Source organism: Capra hircus, chromosome 23 (assembly GCF_001704415.2).
Source record: "Capra hircus breed San Clemente chromosome 23, ASM170441v1, whole genome shotgun sequence".
In the NCBI taxonomy this organism is placed as follows: domain Eukaryota; kingdom Metazoa; phylum Chordata; class Mammalia; order Artiodactyla; family Bovidae; genus Capra; species Capra hircus.
Window position 1 is genome coordinate 3188645 of NC_030830.1, and position 25145 is coordinate 3213789.

Consider the following 25145-nt stretch of genomic DNA (forward strand, 5'->3'; position numbering starts at 1 on the left):
GTAGGGTGGGTGGGATGGGGAGTTTGTAACCGGCAGACAGTAAAAAAAATTAGAGAAGTATGGGGATAAAAGGATGGATAAGTTATAACTGTAATATTTCATCAAGGATTTAGAAAAGAAAAATTTTTTAAAGCACAAATCCTTATTGTCTTAGAATTTAAGGCAGTAGTATAAAACGGAACAAATTAACCTTTCCCTTTAAAATATGAAAAGTTTCAAAATGATTACCATTTGGGGAAAAAGAGACCCACATTATTTTATTTAACATATGATACATGAGCCAACTCATTGGAAAAGACCCTGATGCTGGGAACGATTGAAGGCAGGAGGAGAAGGGGATGACAGAGGATGAGATGGTTGGATGGCATCACCGACTCGATGGACAGGAGTTTGGGCAAGTCTCAGGAGCTGGTGGTGGACAAGGGAGCCTGGCATGCAGCAGTCCATGGGGTTGCAGAGTCGAACATGACTGAGAGACTGAATTGAACTGAGGAAGGCCTGGTGTGCCACAGTCCATGCGGTCACAAAGAGTCAAATGCAACTGAACAACATGAAAATGAGGCAGAATTTCTTGGGCTAGATCCTTAATTATCATGCGTTCTGTTGTACCCATGTATGCACATAACAGGTTAAGGTCACCATCAGAATATGATGGAATTTTAAGAATGAAATTAAATATTCCAAGTATACTACACTCACAAAGTATAAATGATATTAATAAGAGCATGGATATCAAGCTGTTTTAGCCTGTATTACTTACAGTGGAAATGAAGATTAATAGGATTTAATATAGTTAAAGCAATTCCAAAACTCAGGGCTAAAAAATTAGGGCCAAAATCTTTCTGAACTTAAGACTCAAAACTGTGTAAGCAACATACTGCGCAAATCTGCTAAATCTACTTGTGCCCTCAAATTTATCTCATTTCATCTTCAAGCTGCCAAATTAAATTTCACTTTTAAGAGAAACTATGATAATTTTATTATTATTTAAGAAAACAATTACTTTCCCTTTGGGATTCTCTGGTGGCTCAGTGGTAAAGAATCCTGTCAATGCAGGAGACCTAGGTTTGAATCCTGGGTCAGGAAGATCCCCTGGAGCAGGAAATGGCAACCCACTCCAGTATCCTTACCTGGAGAATCTCATGGACAGTGAAGCCTGGGAGGCTACACTCCACAGGGTTGCAAACTAGTTGGACATGACTTAGAGACTAAACAACAACATTTTCCCTTCAATTTAAAAATTCAGATCATGACGTTTCCTAGCACCTTTGATGAATAATAGGAAATCTGTCTTGTGATATTTATACTTATAGGACACTGGATGACAACTCTTCTTTCTCTATCCCCTATATTCCACAGAAAAATTAAAAGCACATTTTATTTAGTTCCCTGGTGGCTCAGACAGTAAAGCGTCTGCCTACAATGCCTACCATGTGGGAGACCCGGGTTCAATCCCTGGGTCAGGAAGATCTTCTGGAGAAGGAAATGGCAACCCACTCCAGTCTTCTTGCCCAGAAAATCCCATGGATGGTGGAACCTGGTAGGCTACAGCCCATGGGGTCCCAAAGAGTCGGACACGACTGAGCAACTTCACTTCACTTTAAATGATCAGAGAAAAGCCTAAGGTTTAAAGTTTAAGTATACTTTACTTTCCCTCTTCGTAACAAAATCCAACCTTTATTTCCCCTCTTTATAACAAGATTTCATCAAACACATTCTTTAAAAAAAAAATCACAGAATAATTTTTATTTATAATGAAGTTATTCTCTCTGGACTTTAAATCATCAGTTCACTCTTACAACAGAGATTCAATTTAAATAAGACCACCAAAATGGAATGGAAAAAGGAAAACGGTCTATTTTTACATATCAATTTCTTTGATATGTCATAATGATATACAATCAGTCTTGCAACATGGTCCATTTCCAGTGAAATTCTCAACAGACTGTAAGCACTGAGTCCTTCCTGTTGACATTTCAGTCCAAGCTGTGCCGGGCGAGGCCCTCGTGATTGCTCTGGAGGTTAGACAAACAGGGTTCTAAAGAAAGGCCAACTTCATACGTAACCCATCCACAAATGGAGAGCATGCCTTCAGAGCCTTTGGTTTTTGTCAGTCCCTTTGGAAAGTTAATTGACTGATGAATTAATTCTATTTTACAAATAGAATTTTACAAAACGAATCACTGCCTATACAGTTTGTGCCAACGTCCTTGATTTCCTTAGGTCCACCATTTTGTTTATCAGATCATATGGTGATGGCAGTCTTATTTTATCCATATTTTTGCTGTAAACATTGAGAAATATACCAAGGACAACTAAGAAACCAGACCACACATACCTAAGAGAAAGAAAGAAGGGAAAAAAAAAAGATTAATGTCAGAGTAACAATTTATCATTAACCATAGAGTTTGATGGATTTCACAAAAATTCTTCAATAAAATATTTTGCTACTGGATACCTAAAATAATCTAAAATAGTACTTATTTTAGGTTAATCTAAAATAGCACTAAAATAGTATTTATTTTATTTTACAAATAATATTTAGGTCATAGTAGATGGAATTCTGTATTTTTAATGTTAAATATGTATGTCAGAAAAGTATTCTACAGAAGTTTAAATATAGTGCACTTGAATTTTGAGGATAATAGTAAATTCAAAGTCCAACATCTACCAGAAGGCTCATTAAGTATGTTTAAAGCACTGGATACATAAATCTGTCAGGGAATTTGACACAGCGGCCCAACTAGTTACCCCAGAGGGGGTAGAATTTGCACAGACAGAAAGGGGCGCATCCTGAGAAAGCAGAACGGTGTGGGCAACACAAGGAGCACCTGAGCCCCGCAGACGGAGAAGCGCTGACAGGAAACAAGCCCACAGCCGCCCTTGCCGCCAGCTGGTTCCAGACTAACCCTCCACCCAGAGGACATCACAATCTGCGGAGGCCAAGGTCTTTTATATAAAGTGGCAGAGTATTTGCATATGTACACAACCTTGCGTGTACTGTAAATCATCTCTAAATTATTATAAGACCTAACACGATGAATGTGCCATGCAAATTCCAACTGCACCTTTTGCAACTTTCCAGAACTTTTTTTTCTTGAATAGTTTTGCTCTGCCGTTGGTTGAGCCTGCAGATACCTGTGGATACGGAAGACCAACTGTACAGGGATGGTAGTTTATTGTGTGGTTACCTTTAGGCTTATACACCTGACACTTGAACAACACAGGTTTGAAAAGCACAGGTCCACTGATATGTGTGTTTTTTAAAATAAATACACAGTCGGTCCTGTGTGTGCATATGTGGAACCCGTGGATGCAAAGGGCTGACTGAAAGGGATGTCAGCATCCTTGGATTTCAGTCTATCGGGTCCTGGACTGGTACTCTGTGGATTCTGAGGGATGACTGTACAATGACCGTGTCTAAGTCTGAATCTTCTCAATTACCAACCAGTATAAGTTTAAATGATGCTAATTTCAAATACATACCAGACAGTAAAGAAAACAGTCAGTGCTTCTACCAGAAGCCAGAAATTGAGAAAACCATTAGGGCATAATTTACAGAATATTTATCTACCTCAAATCCTTTTTAGGAAAAGGCAGCAAATAACCTTAAGAACCATCTATGTAGATATTTATAATTTATATATCTGCACCAGGGCAAGGGGAATCCCTTAATCTCACCACATCATTCACATTCATTTATACGAGAAACAGGGTCACAAGTGCATTGGGACTGGTTAGGCAATTTAAGTGTACAAAATGATTTCTTCAAAATAATTACATACATTTCTGAAACAGCAGAAGACACATCCATAAATGTGGGTCAAGATGAAAAGGTTTCTTTACAAAGAAATTGAGGCTGTTTAAGAGGAAATGTAAAAGTACCTAAAGGTAGAGAGACTTGTTGAATTGAGAAGTACTTACTGGAATGTGAACGGTTTGGCAAAGAATATAAATGAAAGAACAATGGTCATTGCTTTCCTCCCTGTTGTCACTGTAGGGAGAAAAAGGTTGGTTTTAGAATGCGCCTCCTATCTTGGAAATACTTTGGAAATCATCTATTTAACAAATCTTTACAGAGCCTACTGTGCACCAAGATCTACACGAGGTGTCAAGGAAAGAAATTAAAACAACAGAAAGTCACTGCTCCTGCGACCATGGAGTTCACCATCGAGCAGGCTGCAAACATTAAACGTTACAGTGCAACTGTAGGAAGTACTTGACGGAGGCCACGTTGCTATGGAGTTTCACCATCTTTTAGAGAAACATTCTTATTCTGGCAAGAAACATTTTTCCAAGGAAGACAGGATTAGGTAGAACGGGGGATATTCTTTGAAAGTGACAATCTACAGGACATCCTAACACTCTAACGGTGGGCACAGCAGGATAAAACCATGAACATCTTTCCTGCCCTCTGTTCACTGTCCTTCCGGGGTTATGGCCGGAAACCTTCCTCCCCGGTCCCACCCAGGGGGGGACAGGAACTCCGCACATGGCTCCAGGATTCCCAGACTATAGTTGCCGGGACTTAAACGTTCAAAGCATGAATGAATGAATACCAGAACCATTTTGGAAGTACGTGTCAGACCCTGACTCCCCAAATCTATTTTTCCTTCTATCTTGGTAAACAGATCCCATTTCTTAACCAGGACACCTGCCCAGCCTCTCCTACAGTTGCTGTGGTCATGGAACTGGGTTTAGTCAACCAAGTGTCAATTTAAGTGCCAGCAGAAGTGCTGTCTCTAGGAGTGTGATTTCTAGGGAGTTTACATAGAGATGGATGTATCTTTCATGTTCTCTCCACCTTCCTGCCTGGAAGAGGATGAAGATGGCAGAGCAGAGAGACAGAGGGACTGGATTCCCAAGGAGCTGGAGCCACCATGCCAGCGTGGGCGGCGTGGGGCCTACGGCTAAGAGGACGGGGCTGGAGTCACATGCTTATTACATGATCTAATTAAGCACATCATTCTTACCTGTTACAGCAAGAAGTGCACCGAAAATTTTAATCAAAGCCAGAACAAAAGAGATTCCAAAATACCCAGTGAGGGAAAAAAGGAAAGCATAACCATAGGTCCGAATTGGATCCTGTAACATATAACAAAGCCTTTTCTAACGAAAAATGCAAAACAAACTCTGAGGTATTATAAATGAAATAAAATTACAGATTTTAACCAACTTCTTGAGCAATAATAAGCCATTCAACAATGCTGTCAAGCAAAGATTCTTATTTAGTTCTGATTTAATGGAAAAATAATGATGAAGTTAAAAACCCCCAACTTATACATTATGAATAGTTTAAAAATTAGCTTAAAGAAAGAGCAAGGATAAAATAAATTTTAATATAAATCATTTCATTTCTAAAATAACTTCTGATCTACACATACTGCATTAGAGGAGCCATCAAGCTAAACGAAATACAGTCTTTTTGAACAAGGAGAATCAGAAATACAGACGAAACTATTTAATGGAAGATGTTTATTTTAAAAAATGTGACTAGTGTTTACCTTTGCACAAAATGTTACTGCAGGGCCTAGTCCACTAGTGCATGTCAATCCCAATAAAATGTACACAAAACCGATTGAATACGAATACAAAACCTAGAGAAGAGAAAAACAAAGTGGAAGAAAGTGCTATTTAACCAAAGGTGGAAATGAATGGTTTTCAATATGTGGGTCAATTAATCTATTCAATTAAATGTATAGAAGAAACCATTTTAAAAGTAACATCATTGTTTCAATATGGCCTAATTTTCTGGAAACGATGGTTGATCCTGTTTATAAGTTTTAGGTACAACATAACTTGTACAACAGAGAAGGCAATGGCACCCCACTTCAGTACTCTTGCCTGGAAAATCCCATGGACGGAGGGGCCTGGTAGGCTGCAGTCCATGGGGTCACTAAGAGTCGGGCACGACTAAGTGACTTCACTTTCCCTCTTCACTTTCATGCATTGGAGAAGGAAATGGCAACCCACTCCCGTGTTCTTGCCTGGAGAATCCCAGGGACAGAGGAGCCTAGTGGGCTGCCGTCTATGGGGCTGCATAGAGTCGGACACGACTGAAGTGACTTTGCAATAGCAGCAGCAACTTGTATAACAGAACTCAGCAGTACTAATCCTTTCATACATGACTACCTAATTATTCATTTTTTGCTTAATTACTGAATTCAAACCAGATTTTAGTGTTGGGATCCTAAAAACATACACAGACAAAGATACTCTGAAAACTACTTATGAGATATGAAAAACCCAAACATTAAGCTTGCAAAGACTATTAAACTATAATGAAAATAAGCAGTAGATGGCGTATTTATTATTTAATTTCTCAGTTTTCCTACCAATCTTTCTATCCTGGTTTATTATGCTCCTTATAAACAGAATCAGCCTTATTGGCAAACTTCAAAACCTGCTATGTGTCAGGTACTATGCTAATGATGCTCTATATAGATCAATCCTTTTTATCTCTCACAACCAGCTGAAGAGACAGGCATGCTTTTTTTTTTTCAGGCTATATATATATATATATATATATTTACCCTTTTAATTGTGCATTGGGGTATAGCCGATTAACAAACAGTGTGATAGTTTCAGGCGAGCAGTGAAGGGATGTGGCCATAGACACACAGATATCCACTCCCCCTCATCAACCAGGCTGCCACGTAACACTGAACAGAGTTCTCTGCGCTGTCCAGTAGGTGAGTCAGGCACTCTTGACCATCATTTCCTACCAGTGAGTGGATGGGAAAACTAAAACCTTAAGAGATGGTAAGTCATCTTCCCAAAAGAGGAGAGCTAGTACAGGGAGGATATAAACCAAGGCTACCTTAGATCAAAGTGTGTGTTTTAACCACTGTATTGCACTAACTTTCTGGTTACCTACAGTTTCTTAACTCTCTGCTCTTTCCCTTATCTAGGAAGAGTGGTGATGAGCAAGAAAACTCCTGACCCAGATTAGGGTTCCTGCGTTCTCAGGGACTCCGCACAGATGCCCACTCTGCTCCCAAAGTAACCAGCCCTACGTATCCTTAACGCAGGGAGCTCTGTCTGTCTAGCAAGGTGGTCGGCTGTAAAACTAAAGCAAACACACACATAACGTATTTACTGGATACAAATACCAACCAGTTAGAAGACACATGGGAAGAAAAGATATTTGCAGTAATAAGGGTAAAAAGATGAAACACCTAACAATAATTTCAATTAAAAAAAAATACCGGATTCATACAAAGAAAACTTTATATAAAGTCTAAGTGACATTTAAAGGAAACACTTGAATAAAAGGAAAGTCATACCTCATTCTTGGACTGAAAGAATCAAGTGTATAGATGCCATTCTCCCTAAATTAATTAGTAATTCAATGCCATACCAATCACAAAACCAATGGGATTTCTAGTTTATCTGGGGATATGGACACCCGAGAGTAACCACGGGTAGTAAAATTCTGAAAAGCAAAAGGGACGACAGTGGCTAGTCCTAACAGATGGTGAAAGTCTGGTGATAAGGCTGCTGTCATACGGGTCCAGGGCAGAAATACACTGGAAAAGACAAAATTCTAAACTCTGCATCCGAACATGACAGGATGAAAGAAGATATTTAAAATAAAAGTTGGGAAAGTGAACTATTCAATAAGTGATACTAGGGCAAGTGGATAGTCATATGGAAGAAAATTTTCAGAAAGCTTTGGCTGGATTGAAGATTTAATAAATGAGGAGATTATAAAACTAGGAGGCTACTGGCATAAAATTCTTAAAATCTGAGAGTTGGAAAAGCCCTTTTCAATAATAATGCACAGCCAGAAGCCATGAAGCAAAAGATAAGCTAAACTACATGCAAATTACAAACTGCTGGATGGAAGATAATACCAGATACAACGAGAGAAGAAACATGATGCAATGGAGAAGATTTGTTACCACGCCCTAAACTCCATGAATCAGAGGAAAAAGACGATCAAATGCTTATCATAAGGTACTAGTGGTGGCGATGGTATTTTACTTTTTACCTTCGTGTGACACTTGAACGTGCTATTTTTATGAAAACAGTGACGTAAACCAGTTTAAAATGCAATGCAAAAATGCAAGTCTTCAGTACTATAATTATGTCATTAAACTAAGGACATCATCATTTTTGAGTCTGTGATGAAAAAGCACAAGAGCATTTACCATTTCTGAATTAGAAGCATTATGCAGCTTCATAACTTTCTCTTGGACATTCCCAATGACAGCATCTGCACACAGGGCCAGCGAGATGAGGACCACACCTTCAAGAAGGCATAAGAAAAAAATTACCTCCTCATTCAGATGTATGAACAGTAATCAAGACTTATGAGAAATTTGGGCTAAAAAAACAGCAGCCCTTAAGTTACACTTGCTCAGTAGAGTACTTTTATCCACATCCAGTTGTAACAGGCATGTAGACGATATTATTTAAGAAACAAAACTAATACTAATAAATTGCACTGATGCCATCACCTTATTGTGTTTAATAATCACATCAAGTAACAGTTTTATGTTTAAAGTACTGATTTTTAATAGGACTTGAGATCATTATTTTGAACAGTTATCCTGGATTTCATATGTGAAGTAGCTGACATACACATTTTTGCTTTAAAAGGCTCTTTTGGAAAGGCTCATATTGCACCGAAGTGAAGTCAGGCTGTTTAAGAACTTTAGTGATTTGGTTACAAGTCTGAAAGAAACACTGTACTAAACAAGCATGGTGAGAAGCTGCAGAGCCACTGAAACCGCCTTTCCTCCTCATCGTCATCACCCACACCCCCACGTGCAGGCGCTTTCACATCCGTTACTGCAGCATCTCATTTCTACGCTCCCACTACCTTCGTGTGAGGCAAGCTATTATCTCTTTTTTATGTGAACCACTCCTATCCCTGGTGGCTCAGACGGTATAAAGAACCTGTCTGCAAGGCAGGAGACAGGTTTGATCCCAGGGTTGGGAAGATCTCTTGGAGGAGGAAATGGCAATCCACTTCAGTATTCTTCCCTGAGATACTGCATGGATGGAGGAGCCTGGAGGGCTATAATCCACGGGGTTGCAAGAGTCAGACACGACTTAGCGACTAAGCACGCACACGCCTCTAAAATGACTTTTCCCCTCCGTCTCCAAATATCTTCTTCCTTTGCAGGTGCGGACACAGCGAAGCTGAAACAGTGAAAAGCAGCTGTGCACGCTCCTTTCTTCTTTTTCAGAAAAATAACAATTACTCCTGTGGTTCCGCAACTTGTGTGTATAGTTCCAACTCAGTCCTTCAAAGACTGATCTGTCAAGTACTTGAAAGCAGGAGATTTTAACTAGGCAAACAGCCTCCTGTCATGCCCAAATACAAGAGTACTGAAAACAATGGTTATGTTTCAGAGTTGTGACACTTTTACTACATCTTATATGAAGAGTCCAAAAACTTTATGCTAGATATGAGAACCACAGATGTCACACCATCATGTAAAACCCTAATGAAACTGTAAAAATTCTTACTCTGAACTGAAACGCTGACAAGATCCAAGAAGACAAATAAATTCCTTACCTGTCAGGTTGAAATTTGGCGCAACTGTGCTGTCGGCTAGGGTAAACCATATCAGGCCGAGGCTCATACATAAGGCAGCAGACACGTCTGCAACATTATAGCGCTTCCCTGTGTATAACAAAGGGTAAGTCAACCTCATTATGCAATTACCCACTCAGCACAGTGTTGGATCTATGTGTCTAACAGGCTCAGCAGGGATTGCTTTTTATATACAATGTCAGAAATGATCAAGAACATTTTAATCAAGGCATGGGATAGTCACAGAAGGGTTTCTGAAAATTAAATTATCCTGTGAGCACCAAAATGTCCTTAAAATTAGACACGAAATCCTTCTTTCATCTGCTATGATAGTGATTAAATTAGAACATTTAAAAGGTTTGTGGAATTAGTGCCTCTTTTATTTTATAACATAAGCCTACGAATTCTCTTATAGTTTATAAGTTTACAAAATAACCAGAGTAGTTATTCAGGCTATATATAAGTTTGCAAATACTACAGTCAGATAACTTCTAAATTGGTGAGGTTTAACTTACTTCAGTACATCTACATTTAAATAAGGAAATTACACAGTGTAACTTTTTAGAAGGATTGTAATGAAATATTCTTATACCGGTTAAGTCATTCACAAAGTTAAATGTGATTTTTAATAGGAATTGAGATCGTTATTTTTTCCTATGTGAACAGTTATCCTGAAATTATATGTTTCAGTTGACATACATGTTTTCATTTTAAAGGGCTCTTTTGGGAAGGCTTATAATGCATAAAACGAAGTCAGGGCTGTATGAGGAACCTCGTGTCATCCAAGCAGGAATGCTCCTCATGACACTCATATGGGCGTGCTCCGCGACCTGCCACTATCACTGCTTCCTCTCTTGCTCCTGCCTTCACAGGCCTGTAACTTAGCTGGGGCTCAGCAGAGGGGGTTAAAGAACACTTTTGCTCAGCTTAAGCTTTACTTCATCATGAGAATTATCCATTTGCGCAACAGAGGTGGAGAGTGGAGCCCTGGAGAGTAGGAAAATCAGAGTTGAAAACAGCTTTCCGGGTACTTCTGAGCTAAGCCTTCAATATGTGAATATGGCCTTTCGGCAATGTAGCAGACTCCAGGCAAAAAGAATAAAACAAAATACTATTTTGGTTTTCCCCAAGTACAAAGATTTCAGATCCTGAGGTGTATCAGGGAAGTATCAGTGTTTTTATAGTATCTTATTTATATTAGATTATCACTCAGAATTGTTACAATACCTAGAATGTTCATTAAAGATATTAACTGGAGTTTGATGTTTTTCCTAATGCTAGATGTCACAGCATATCCTGTTAGCTTCAAACAGTACGAAAACACATCATTACTATACCTTGAATAAAAACTCCTCCTAGCATAACGGGGATCAATTTGCAGCACTTGAAGATGACTTGGGTAGGGTAGTTCAGGAAGCCCAAGGAAGTGTTTGACAACCCCATAGTACCCACAGTTAGAAAAGCTATTATCATGTAGGTTTTTCCTGGTATTCTGTAAAAGACAATTTTCAAAATCTTCATTTTGGGACCCAATTATACTACTGTAAGAGAATGTGCTTACAATGTGTAAATTCCTAATTACTCTTCTAATTTCTGTTTAATACTTCTAGAAATATTGGTAAAATATCACTATTCTTAAAGGTATAGTACTGCTTACTTGTACAAGAGAATGCACTAAAATTAACAGTTCACCCTTATTTAATGGACTGTAAGTGAGGACTCTCAACTGTGTGAAATAGTAGTACATTAGTTACTTAGATTCTTACTGAAAATATAAATGTTTGTTACATTTAAGGTTTTTTTTAACAGTAGTTACAGTTACATACAAAAACCATCTTGACTACATGCAGAAAATAAGAATTGATTTTTAAGAAATATTGGTTTCTAAAATGGTAAAAAAGCACCTTGTTGTTGCTGCTGTTCAGTCACTAAGTTATGTCCAACTCTTTTGCAACCCCATAGACTGTAGCCCACCAGGATCCTCAGTTCATGGGATTTTCCAGGCAAGAATACTGGAGTGATTGCCATTTCCTTCTCCAGGGGATCTTCCTGACCCAGGGATCCTACCTGGGTCGCCTGCATTGCAGGCAGATTCTTTACCATCTGAGCCACCAGGGAAACCTTTGTTAACGTTCAGCTCCTTTTAACTCCTAACTGCTGTTCTATTTCCTAATGTTTCCATCTAGCATTAGGAAAAATATATCTGTCCATTCTGCTTGAATAATCAGAGCAGAATTTCTCTAGGAAGTCCATGGTGGTTTAAAACCCTGCTGCTGCTGCTGCTTTTTATTACCATAATGTCTTATGCCTTATCTCTAATGCTATTAATGCTATAAATTGTTAAAACAACCAACTTTCAGATGAGGAGTCCAACTCTCTCATGATCCCAGATGTTTTACTTTGGGTTCTAACTGGACTTCCTAAAGGAGATTCTTAATATCGTACCTTCAGAATTTTGAGCTATTCTTGGGAGTATATGCTTACTTTGAAGAGATACTCAATGGTCTAAAATAACAACCTTGTACATCCACATAATTCTATTATGTTGCATTTTTAGATTTATGTTGCAGATTTAGACCTAGTTTTCATTTTGGGATTTGGGCTCATGTTTAAATCAAGACAACAAAATTCCACATTTTTTTTTTACATGGCTATGCATAAGGCAAAATAATTTGCCAGAAAAGTTCAATTAAAATGTATCATTTCCAATTCAATTTTGAGACCTTTGCTTATATTTAACTACGAACACAGTGGTCAATGTTCAGAACCCGTGAGGAAATAACTGGGCATGCCCACATGCATCAGTGTACACAGATGCTGGTTCCTACGCTGGTTCCTACACTGTCCGTAGGGTTTAACCCTCAGCGGGGGTTACCAGCGAAGGAAGCACAGCATGACTTCTCCAGATGACGACCGGAGTCAGAAGGGGCAAATTTCCTCATTCATAAATTGCAAAGAGTGGCCAGAAAATTCAAGTCAGGAGAATCACAAGGTTAGAAAAGCAGTGCAGTAAAGGAGAAGGAAAACCAGCCTGCAACTCACGAAACCTGAATTCAGAAGGTTCCAGCGTGGGGCATGAGCTCATGGAAATCCCAGCTCTCCTCCAGGCCTGCTTTCTCACTGGTGAAATGAGGCTAGATTTCACCATCTTGCCTCTAGGACTCTCAGCCGTTTCTACTTGAATACCCCAACTACTTACTACTTTAGATATGACAGGGAAGCTGTAACTTTGAAAAGTCCTTTGAAAAGCAATTTAATAGATCTCCTTTACTGAAAACTCACACAGAGTAATTAACACCAAAGCTAGAAGGTCATCTTCACTGAAATAACAAGGCGTGTACTTAAGGTATTCTAGACTGTGAGATGTAATACCACACATCGCCATATTTCATCCTCAACATGAAACTTCCCTGAGGAACTGACAGAACAGGAGGCTCAAATACACATTTTCTAACTCCAAATTCTGTACTCTTACAAGCTCACGGATATTCATATAAATACAGGAAGGGAGGAAAAGCTAAGCAAAGAATTCAACTAATTAGAGGTCTAAAGAGCAGTGCCACTTAAATAAATTCAGAGATAGATACAAATACTTGGAAATAAATTCAGAAATATGCAACTGGGCATGTTTTCACTGTAATACACCTTTAAAGATCTTTTTTTTTTTTTTCTAAAAAGGGTTTTAATGTGCCTTGGAATGAAAAGATTTCAATTCATAATTATATTTTCTTATACGCCTATAAATTCTTCTACCTAATTTCTTCACCTGTGTTTACATCAAACACAAATGACTTTATCTTTAAATGTGTTATGGGCATGTGATTTGAAGGCTGGGAAAAACATGACTGATGGCTCACTCTCTATCTTTTGGTAGCTGAGAAGGAGCTGTATCTTTTTAAAATTTACCACTTAGGAGGATGCGTCATCTTGTGTTTTTTTCATCTAATAAATACAGCACTGTGATTTTTAACTTAAAGCAATCAGAGGCCCAGCAGTTTGCAATACATAATAAACCATCAAGCTTCCACGTGTGTTAGTCCTGACAGATGCATTTACTTACTTTCTATTCTACCTCCTATGGCTGAGCTAAGTCTTGCGGAGTTTCAGAGCACGAAAATAATAAAGATGATCCTGGAATCAAACATTTTTAAAATTGCTGCCGTAATAATTTATTGGCAATATAGAGGTTGAGAGGTAAAATTAGACCAATGATACTGATGTTGCTCATTTAAATATTTAAAATTTTATAGTTATCTTCATACAAACATCAAAAACACTTATTTAAGAAAAAAGTAGCTATGAGAATTTTTTATTTTTACTTGAAGATTAAACATTTATATCAGTGAAGATAATGTCAACACTGTTATCTCCTTGGTACACTTGAACTATCCAATATATGCATGAAATACTCACATTTTAGGGTCTGACATGACAGGATAACCACATTTAAACTTACCTAGAAAATATTATATTCAAATTCCCCACCCCCTTCTGATATAAGAGATGAGGTTTTCATTGCATATTGTTCAATATGCCAGGAAAAATATTTCAAGATATTACTCAAACCTAGGTGGTCATTAATTTAAAAGATACTGTCATATAAACTCTTAAGTTTTGATGGGAAGGAACATTATAAAATTTCTCTAATGTCCATGAATATAATCCCTACTGCTGGTCATTACAAATGTGATAAATGGAACATATCCCACAAAACAAAGTATTAACTATCCATTTCAAAAAACCAGTATAAAAATACGTATTGACATTTCATATCAAGGCCACTCCTAGGTAGTATAAAATTTTCAGTAATCACACCTATTTCCATTATAAGAACATGTATGTACATCTGAATATGTTCTGTTTTAAGAAAATCTATTTTATTATTGAGTCTAAACAACATTTTGTTTTTGGCTACACTGTGTGGCTTGTGGGATTTCAGTTCCCTGACCAGGGATTGCACCAGGGCCCCTGCAGTTAAGTGCAGAGTCCTGACCACCGTACCATCAGGAAATTCCTTCAACAATATTTTGGTAACATTACACTTCAGCGGATATTACTTTTTTCAACATATAATGGAAATATCAAATTTACCATTTTTAATATGTTGGTAACACTGATGAAAATTCTTGGATATTAAATGTTTTATTAACGTAAAACATATATTTCACATATAACATACTCCATGAGCCCAAAATAATAAAACAAAAAAAAATAACTACTAGTCATGTACTTAACTGCCAAAAAAAAAAAAAAAAGGAAAAAAACCAAGCAATCCACATACCTCCTCCTTTTGTCCTGAATCAGCTGAAGCTCTATCAGGCCAAATATGGAGTAAAAAGCAAACTGCACTAAAGTAAGATACCAGCCATAGGGCTTAAAACCCTCCACTGAAAATATCAATTCCTGTCAAGAGATACATGAACACCGTTAAGTTCAGCGGTGGACCAATCTCCTCACAATGAATTCATGTAAGCACAGCAATGTAATAGAAACCAAGCGTCACCCCTCAAAACAGCAAAATGAACCAAAAAGCATCCAAACGTAAGGCTTCTGAGAGGTAAAATTAGCGAGGCTCAGAGGCCTTTAAAAAGACGTGATGGCAGACGTCCAGCACAAGTCCAGCACAACCGGAGCAGGAGGAAGAACTAGGAAGTAACCGCATCACGTACTTAAAAGACCCAAACTAAGAGAGCTGCCCACAACAATGAGGGAGGCAGCTGGCTGAAGAACCCACGCACTTCTTAAAAAGCAAGTCTCATTACAAGTCTACTACCTCAAGCCTGTTTTCCTGTATTAACATAATCATTCAACTCACTAATTAATGGTTTTTTTTAGAAGTCCTGTACCATGGATTACATAAAAACCTTTCCCTTATAGAAGAATGGTTACTCTTCCTAAACATAATGTTATATCATGAAAAATATTTGTTAATTGTTAATAAGCCATTCTTAATCTCATTAAGAAGTAGTCTAATAAAGTTATCTGGCTTAACTGAATAAATCAACTACCACATAGATAAATATTATATAAATTGAATAATATATAGTATAAATAATATATATTTTAGCTATACTTTAAATAAATTTTAAAAAGATGAAACTGATGGATAAATTTATGTTCAAAGGAAAACTAAACATAGGCTCTAAAAAATCCTGAACTGATTTTCTCCATTTAGGATTCTGTGCAATTTGCCAAATTTAGATTTCATGTTTAAGTAAGTCTGTGAGTTATTTAGTAGGAGTTGTCTGGTTTATAAAAACATAAAAAATATCTTTATTAATATCCTGACACTAGGTAAATATTTCACTTTCTATATTGCTAAATTTACTACAAAACCCCATTTTCTTTAAACTATTTTAATATGGAGTTTTATGGAAGAGTTAGTAGCAATGTCAGTTCTCACAAAAAGTAATGTTACAATTTAATCAGTTTATCTAATTTTAAAAGAAACTTTGAACATATTAGTTTTTAGTTAAGATCCCTGATCGTTTATCAAATAGAAAAAAATTTAACAAAATTCGTAAATTTCTAATTCATTTTCCATTGCAATGGCTAACTTTGCTCCCAAGCTATTTGATAACAATGGTATTTCAAAGGAGAAAAAAATGCTTCTCAATAAGAAATTCCAACATCTGATAAAAGTTACCATTTTGTGTTGTTCTTCATTGTTATACCTGAATTTTTATATCATCTTCAAGTAGAAAAATCAGTTACCAATATAAATATTAAGATTTTAAAATTCATGTTGTTTTACACTTAAGACACCCTATATAGCACTTTTAGAAGCAAAGGAATAGTCACAATTCTATTTTCTATTTTTAAACTTACTTTTATATTTTATTTCTATAAGATAAAGGAAAAGCAAAGAATAATTTTTAAGATCACTCTGATTATAAAGAATATCAGAAATATTATCTACATTTAAGAAAACACATCACTTTCCTTTTCTTGAATTATAAAGATTTCTCATGTTAGGGAATTGCAAAGAAAAAGCAAGTTGGTAAAGGCTGAAAATATCCACTAATGAACTGATAACTGAGAATATGTCTGCTGTTTACACTAGCCTGGACTGTCATCCATCCACCTCACGTCTTTGCAGGTCAGGACTTTGCTGGTCAGATGTATACAGCTAGCCCATAAAGCAACACAAATACAAGACAAACTGTGGCAATGCTAGACATTTTTTGCAGAGGTAAAAATCGTAGAAAAATAAGGTTCTGGCAAAGCTGGCTTCCCTTGTAGCTCAGCCAGTAAAGAGTCTGCCTGCAATGTAGGAGACTCAGGTGCGATTCCTAGGTAGGGAAGATCCCCTGGAGAATCCACTGGCAACCCACTCCACTATTCTTGCCTGGAGAATCCTATGGACAGAGGAGCCTGGCAGTCTACAGTCTATGGGACTGCAAGACTTGGACACAACTAAGCAGTAAGCACAAAGTTAGTTTCCAAGAGGAAACCACCAAGGATGAGAACACAACAGATGCTTAAATAATGATCAATATATGGAATTTATAAAGATGGCAATGACGACCCTGTATGCAACACAGCAAAAAGACACAGATGTGTATAACGGACTTTTGGACTCAGAGGGAGAGGGAGAGGGTGGGATGATTTGCGAGAATGGCATTCTAACATGTATACTATCATGTAAGAATCGAATCGCCAGTCTATGTCTGACGCAGGATACAGCATGTTTAGGGCTGGTGCATGGGGATGACCCAGAGAGATGTTATGGGGAGGGAGGTGGGAGGGGGGTTCATGTTTGGGAACGCATGTAAGAATTACAGATTTTAAAATTAAAAAAGAAAAAAAAAAGAAAAAAAAATAATTAAAAAAAAAGAAAGAAAGCAATTCATTGCTATTCTGGTATATAGTTAGTCCTTCTGTCTACTTATCTGCCTGTTTATCCATATCTTAGAAGGGAAGTTACAAGTAAGGGATGCTGAGAAGTTGATTAGGTCTAGGGACAGAGCAGCTACATAGTAATAATTTAAAAATAGTAGAAATGTCTTTTTATTTTATTGATTTTTAAAGAACTTGACTAAATTTTTGACTTTTGAACTACCACATTACATACCTATTTATGTGTAAGGGTAGGAAGCCAAGTAAAGCAATAAATAGGCCTTTAGTAAAAATTTTTTAATTAAAAAAAAAAAAAAATGATCCAAATAGTATAGGCTTAAAGATACACCGTTGGAAAAATATTAAACATCCAGATATATTCTTGCAAAATGACCTCTTACTGAGCTCCAGGAATTAAAAAATGAATGCGAATATGGCTTTTGTGCTGTTGTTCAATTTTATGTGAAAACTGTGTTCCAAAATACTAATCAATACTTGAATCATTTTCTTTCAAAAAACACACGGTTATAATTACTTATTATACATTTTCTAAAACATAATATTTCATATTTTTTCTTAACTTTAGTTTTTAAAAATTGTCTCTGGCTTCCCCTCCCCCATGTAAAATACTTCACTCTAAAATTTGGATCCCTGTTTCCAGCCAATTGTATCTTAAGTAGCCTTTTTCTACTAGTATACTAAGAAACTCAAATTTGTGAATCAACTTGCTATCCTATGAAGGGAAGTCTCTTGGACAAAACTGTTGGTAGTGCCCATAATGAGCTCAACTATTACAAATAATTAACATATTACAAACAAATAACTAATTTTTTACCTGTAAATATCCGTAAATTAGGTAAAATACAAAAACTCCAGCAACACATATGAAAAACTGAGTCAGTTTGTTGAATCTGCTGAGATTTATGCCAAGCACGACAATGTCATCTATAGACTTGATGTGTGGTGACATTGCTTGGGTTTTGGATGGAACAGTGATAGAAATATACTTCCTGGAGCTGTTGAACTTGAGATCCATTGTTCTTATTTTGCCGCATTCAGTGCTACCAAAGTTATCTTTGTTGGTTTCTTCTCCTTTGCTCAGTCCTCCTTCTGCCTGCTGAGCCAGGTCCTATAGAAGGAAATAAACAATTCAAGCAAAACATTTAGACCATCAAGTCAAGTGCTATGCTCCAAATACTATCTCAGGTCACATGTTGAAATTTATACAGCTAAGAGTCATTCTCTCTGGATTTTAATACATTACTTCTCTTCTTCAAGCTTCCAACTGACCAAAATAGGTTTACTCTCCAAACAATTTACCTTCACCTGATAAAGACCAATATATCACTAAATGCACACCATTCTTATCTCCACAGCAACAAATCAAAAGCTAGCCTTGTATTTATTTCAAAGTAGTAAAGAAGTAAGGGTGCCTTTATTATGCTTCTATTTGTAGTGAGGATATAATTTTTAAAGCCCACAACAGTATATGCAGAACATCTTCAACATTAAAGTCAATCTCTAATTGTAGAAAAAGAGTAAAGAACAGCCCAAACTCCTACAGCTGCTAAGCCAACTGTAAAATTTATTTGCTAATGACACGGTAAAATAAAGTCAAACATATGTAAGTTATGTAAAAATCCAGATTTATCTGATTATAGAAAAGATACTATGCTTTAGCAACAGCATCTCTTGAGTTAAAAGGAAATGTTTTCTTCCTTTGGAGAACATTATTGTAACTTAAAAAGTCTTTGGTATAGTTGTTCAGTGGGTATAAAGCTTCAATGACACCAGATAACTCTGGTCCTAGACATCACCTGTTGCAGAGACCCCATAACACAGTGCCTATGGTTAACTATGTGGGGCTGTGCACTCAATCATTTGTTAAGCGGGTAGATCTCAGGTAAAGCATTCTTAACAGCAACACACACACACACACTCACACCCAGGGGACACAAGGCACTTCCGGTGGGGACAGATCTATTACTTTGCATATGGAGATGGGATCACAGGTGTATGCTTATGCCCAAACTCATCCAATTCTATCTATTAAACATGTGTATTTCTTGTATGTATTAATTATACCCCAATAAAGCTGTTTAGAAAAAAGAAATAAAAAATAAAAAAGTTCTTGGGTTTGTAAAAAGTGAAAAAAAATCACTTTTTGTTAGTTTGTGGGGAAAAAAAAAAAATCATGAAAGCTCCATAGATGACTGTCAATTTCTCTTTGGATTAATAGAAACTGGAAAATAAACTCATGTAAAAGTTGACGAGATAGCGTAGAAGTATGACAAAGTACAGAACAAACTTATTAAGAAAAAATTACTTTCCTACAAGACACTGTTACAATCCCAGAGGAACTAAATCATAGACTCTACTTGAAGGAAGAGGATAATAATAATTTTGACCGTGAATTATCCAGAAATCTTAAAAGAAAAACAAAACAAACCCCTGCCCCCTGCGACATGTAAGTTTAAAACCACAATAATTAGTGACTTCTTCAAGATCCCTTCTAATCTGCTGAGTTACAGAGATTAAGTAGGCCCCTTTCTGCAATTTAAACTTGGGGTCAAGGCTCTGAACACAACTTGTAACTAACAGTAACACACAGGCATTGAAGAATGTTTGTTGAACAAGCTACCTGCCATGTTTCTGGACAGAAAAATGTGTAATTTTAAGAAGTTTTTACGGTATTTCCTTTCCATGTTTTACACACGTTCTTATTTCCCACATGCTTAATCAACGTCATCTCTGTTTAGACTTTTAAAGTCATCTTGCAGGATCCCCTTCAGATATGACTTTCATTATAAAGCATGCCTTGAAAGACCTTACCTAAATGTTGTGTTTGAATGTAGAAGAAACAAAAAAGTCAGCAACTATTTTCCATAAGTTTTGGCCTGGGTGTAGAGCACCATTCAAATAAATCTGTTCTTGTGTAGGTTTTTAAAAATCCTCTCCCTTCCTGCAATTGAGAATGCAATGTTTTATTAAACAGAACATCACTGGTTTAGATTATGTGACTGATGAAGGAGGACACTGAGCTCTGATCGCCAATAACTGTGATCCTGACAGCCATATTCCTTCCATTTAAGGCATTCGTGACTGATATTAACCATCATTTGGAATAAAAAAGCAGCATTTCCAGCACATATTGAAATTTAAAAATAAATGAATGGTGAAACACTGATTTAAAATGATCTACTGAAGTAAAATTTAATTTCTTAATCTCTTTTCTTAACCTTTAGAAGAAAAGTCTCCCACTATAAAAAGGTAGACTATAAGGAAAATATGCTACTATGATGTGAATAACCTAAAAAAAAAAACCCGGTTCTGTATTTTGCCACACTGTGCTTTACAATTAAAAGAATCTTGCCATTTATAGCTAGATTAACTGGACTCTGGATATTAATCATGACCTGTGGGGTATAATTATAAAACAGAGAAAAACAAGATTCTGTTATATTTCGTAGAACATACTTCACTGCACAAAGTTCAAGAAATTGTGTGCTCATTTTTAAAGGTTACTCTTTTTCAGATTGCTGGGAGAAATATCAATAACCTCAGACACGCAGATGACACCACCCTTATGGCAGAAAGTGAAGACGAACTTTAGAGCTTCTTGATGAGTGAGAGAGGAGAGTGAAAAAGCTGGTTTAAAATTCAACATACAAAAAACTAAGATCATGGCATCCGGTCCGATCACTTCATGGGAAATAGATGGGGAAACAATGGAAACAGTGAGAGGCTTTATTTTTCTGGGCTCCAAAATCACTGCAGATGGTGACTGCAGCCATGAAATTAAAAGATGCTTGCTTCTTGGAAAGAAAGCTATGACCAAACTAGACAGCATATTAAAAAGCAGAAACATTACTTTGCCAACAAAGGTCCGTCTAGTCAAAGTTATGGTTTTTCTAGTAGTCATGTATGGATGTGAGAGTTGGACTATAAAGAAAGCTGAGCACCAAAGAATTGATGCTTTTGAACTGTGGTGTTGGAGAGTCCCTTGGACTGCAAGGAGATCCAACCAGTCAATCCTAAAGGATATCAGTCCTGAATATTCATCGGAAGGACCGATGCTGAAGCTGAAGCTCCAATACTGCGGCCACCTGATGTGAAGAACTAACTCACTGGAAAAGACCCTGAAGCTGGGAAAGATTAAAGGCAGGAGGAGAAGGGGGTGACAGAGGATGAGATGGTTGGATGGCATCACCAACTCGATGGACATGAGTCTGAGCAAGCTGCAGGAGTTGGTGATGGACAGGGAGGCCTGGTGTGCTCCAGTCCATGAGGTGGCAAAGAGACACAACTGAGCAACTGAACTGACTGACTCTTTTTTTCCCCAAGGGAGAAAACTAAAATTAGGATTGAATAGGTATATTAAGAAATTAAGTACAAATAAAAGTGTTAGTTGCTCAGTCCTCTTGGACTGCAGCCTGAGAAGTTCCTCTGTCCATGGGATTCGCCAGGCAAGAATACTGGAGTGGGTTGCCATTTCCTCCTCCGGGGGATTTTCCTGACCTAGGGATTGACCCTGTGTCCTCTGCAGTGCAATAGGCTTCTTAACGCTGACCCACCTGGGAAGCCCTAAGTACAAATAACACCTATCTAAATTATTTTCAAAGGCTGTTTCTCTCTTCTGAATCCCAAACTATGCCAATTAGAAAAACGTCCATCCAATAAACAGTCCTAGACGTCTGATATCTTACTGGAGAAGAAATGCATATGCCCAATACTTTTGGGAGAGAGTGAAACTGCAAAGCCTGGACGAGTCTGCAGAACTTCGAGTGGAAGGTCACGACACGAACTTGACACCCCGATGAGGACGATCACCTTGCACCCCAGGTGGACAGCAGAGTGCCACACAGTGCCCAGCTGAACGCAGAACCGGGAAGGAGCTTTTAACTCTAAAGGCTGTCGTGGTTGAGACAGGAGGAGGCTGACGGGTCCAGAGGCCCGGGGGAATAGCCTAGCAGAGCAGACCCTCCCAGAGGCGTGCGGGTCCACACACCGGCCCGAGCGAGCTCTCGCCAGCCGGAGGGCACAAGAGGAGACCTTGTCAGCAGGTTTCCGTTAAGCCAGGCCCCAGCGCCCTGTCTCCCGACCTCGTCCCGCTCCCTCACGAGGACGCAGGCGGGCCGTGTCACGGTTCTCAGTGGGGAAGGGGAGGGCTGGGTCCCAAACACGGCGAAAGGCCCGGAGGTGCGGGGGGGCCCTGGGTCACCTGGAAGGGGGACCCCAGCCCAGGGGCCGCCTCAGCAAGACGCAGCGTCTCCCCCTCCCCAGGCCCGTCGCCATCACCTCCTGCGTCTCCTCCTCGCCCACTCCGGCACTTGCCACCTCAGCTGCCGCCGCCGCCGCCGCCTCCTCGCCAGGTGCTCTCATCCCCCGCGCCCGCGCGCCACTTCCGCTTATGTGTCCTCCTGCGCGTGCGCAGTCGCGAGGCCCCGCCCCCTCGCCAGCCCCGAGCCTCCGCCGGCGGGGGCGCGGCTACGTCTCGCGCACGCTCCCTCTGCCCCGGCGCTCGCTGGCCCAGCACCGCTGTGGTCCAGAGATGATGCTGTGAGTGCGCTGCTCTGCTCGTTAAACGTAGCGTCCCGGCGGCGAGTGACTGTCGGGTGGAGAGCTCTCCTCCTCCGAGCTGTGCTGCTAGTGTTTCTAGTCTTCGAGCCTCTGAGCCCGTGCAGCTCCTCTGGCTGCAGGGCGGGGGACTCTGGGCCCCGCGGGTCCCACGCAGGTGGCCTTGCCCTGGAATTTGAGAAGGAAGCCGACTGGAGAATGTTGAACCCCGATACAGACACCCCAGGGGTTCCCTCTTACCTCTCCTCGATCCAAATGAGATGGGGTAAAGTCACAATACCTTTCTATACTTCCATATTCTGCCTGCTTTCTGGAGGAGGTGAACCCAAGTAATGCTTGGGTTGTCTCTGACGGAATAATTCAGCTTTTGGCTACGGCAACCCCGGTCCTTTTCGCGAAAATTAGCGTCCTTGTGACGGTGCCACTTGCTCAGAATGGGTAAATCCCACAGCTCTGCCAGCCCCCAAACTAAACGTTTACAGGAAATGGCAACCCTCTCCAATGTTCTTGCCTGGAGAATCCTAGGGACAGGGGAGCCTGGTGGGCTGCGGTATATGGGGTCGCACAGAGTCGGACACGACGGAAGCGACTTAGCAGCAGCAGCATCAGGGCTGCAGGTGCAGTGATGATTGGTTGGGGGTAACGCTAAAATGATGCAGATTACTGTAAGGAAGGAACATTTTTGAGAGCATGCTTTAGAGACCCAGGAAAGGAAGGAATGAATTGCGTTAAAATATAGGTTGCAATCCAGTTGTGTGCAGCTTTCAGAATTTCACAGGCATTGTTCAGGGAGCAGCGTTTGAATTTTGTATCGGGCGGACAGTGAAGGTGTATACTGAAGCACAGCGCGCATCTCCTGTTGTAAGTGGTGGGTCTGCTAGGCATTTCCATTTAATACGTGTTAGGTTGAATTTTCCACAGTTTGGAAAATTCTGAAAGAGATGGGAATACCAGACCATCTGACCTGCCTCTTGAGAAACCTATAGGCAGATCAGGAAGCAAAAGTTAGAGCTGGACATGGAATAGACTGGTTCCAAATAGGAAAAGGAGTACATCAAGGCTGTATATTGTCACCCTGCTTATTTAACTTCTATGCAGAGTACATCATGAGAAACGCTGGGCTGGAAGAAGCACAAGCTGGAATCAAGATTGCCGGGAGAAATATCAATACCCTCAGGTATGCAGATGACACCACCCTTATGGCAGAAAGTGAAGAGGAACTAAAAAGCCTCTTGATGAAAGTGAAAGAAGAGAGTGAAAAAGTTGGCTTAAAGCTCAACATTCAGAAAACTGAGATCATGGCATCTGGTCCCATCACATCATGGGAAATAGATGGGGAAACAGTGTCAGACTTTATTTTTTTGGGCTCCAAAATCACTGCAGATGGTGATTGCAGCCATGAAATTAAAAGACGCTTACTCCTTGGAAGGAAAGTTATGACCAACCTAGATAGCATATTGAAAAGCAGAGACATTACTTTGCCAACAAAGGTCCATCTAGTCAAGGCTATGGTTTTTCCAGTGGTCATGTATGGATGTGAAAGTTGGACTGTGAAGAAAGCTGAGCACTGAAGAATTGATGCTTTTGAACTGTGGTGTTGGAGAAGACTCTTGAGAGTCCCATGGACTGCAAGGAGATCCAACTAGACCATTCTAAAGGAGATCAGTCCTGGGTGTTCTTTGGAAGGACTGATGTTGAAGCTGAAACTCCAATACTTTGGCTACCTGATGCGAAGAGTTGACTCATTGAAAAAGACCCTGATGCTGGGAGGGATTGGGGGCAGGAGGAGAAGGGGACGGCAGAGGATGAGATGGCTGGATGGTGTCACCGACTCAATGGACATAAGTCTGAGTGAACTCCGGGAGTTGGTGATGGACAGGGAGGCCTGGCGTGCTGCGATTCATGGGGTCGCAAAGAGTTGGACATGACTGAACGACTGAATTGACTGACGGACTGAGGTTGAATTTTACAAATGTTGGCTATGGCTTAGACAATTTAAATGTCCTCAAAAAGTAGTAAAGGATAGGCTTCCAGTGATGCCATTCTGTATTTGGATAATGTGGCTCTAAGTCTGATGTTAGGCATGTATACGGCACGGGTCGTGCACATTATCCATAAATTAGAAATGAAAGCTCTCTGACGGCAAGGAGTCAGAGATACACAGGAAAGGATAAATGTTGGC

The 25145-nt window shown here is 39.1% G+C and overlaps 1 protein-coding gene across 2 annotated transcripts; it reads right to left on the reverse strand.

Moving 5' to 3' along the window:
- SLC35B3 (solute carrier family 35 member B3) lies at window positions 1627–22793 on the reverse strand. Of its 2 annotated transcripts, XM_018039235.1 has the most exons (11): window positions 22685–22787; window positions 20219–20348; window positions 18222–18515; window positions 14829–14950; window positions 10885–11039; window positions 9530–9637; window positions 8154–8251; window positions 5505–5597; window positions 4974–5085; window positions 3925–3994; window positions 1627–2338 (listed from the first exon to the last, which is right to left on the reverse strand). In XM_018039235.1, exons 3-11 carry the CDS (start codon window positions 18420–18422, stop codon window positions 2188–2190), a joined length of 1110 nt encoding a protein of 369 aa, XP_017894724.1. In that variant the 5' UTR covers window positions 18423–18515; window positions 20219–20348; window positions 22685–22787; the 3' UTR covers window positions 1627–2187. The 2 variants fall into 2 exon arrangements, with proteins under 2 accessions (XP_017894724.1, XP_017894723.1); XM_018039234.1 differs by lacking the exon at window positions 20219–20348 and having other exon boundaries at window positions 22685–22793.

Coding starts and splice junctions, on each gene's coding strand:
- SLC35B3 (XM_018039234.1), bottom strand. CDS start 22,768: ATGAGAGCACCTGGCGAGGAGGCGGCGGCGGCGGCGGCAGCTGAGGTG. Junction 18,516..22,684: donor GCGAGGAGGAGACGCAGGAG/GTGATGGCGACG, acceptor TTCCTTCTATAG/GACCTGGCTCAGCAGGCAGA. Junction 3,995..4,973: donor TGCACTTCTTGCTGTAACAG/GTAAGAATGATG, acceptor TTCTCCCTACAG/TGACAACAGGGAGGAAAGCA.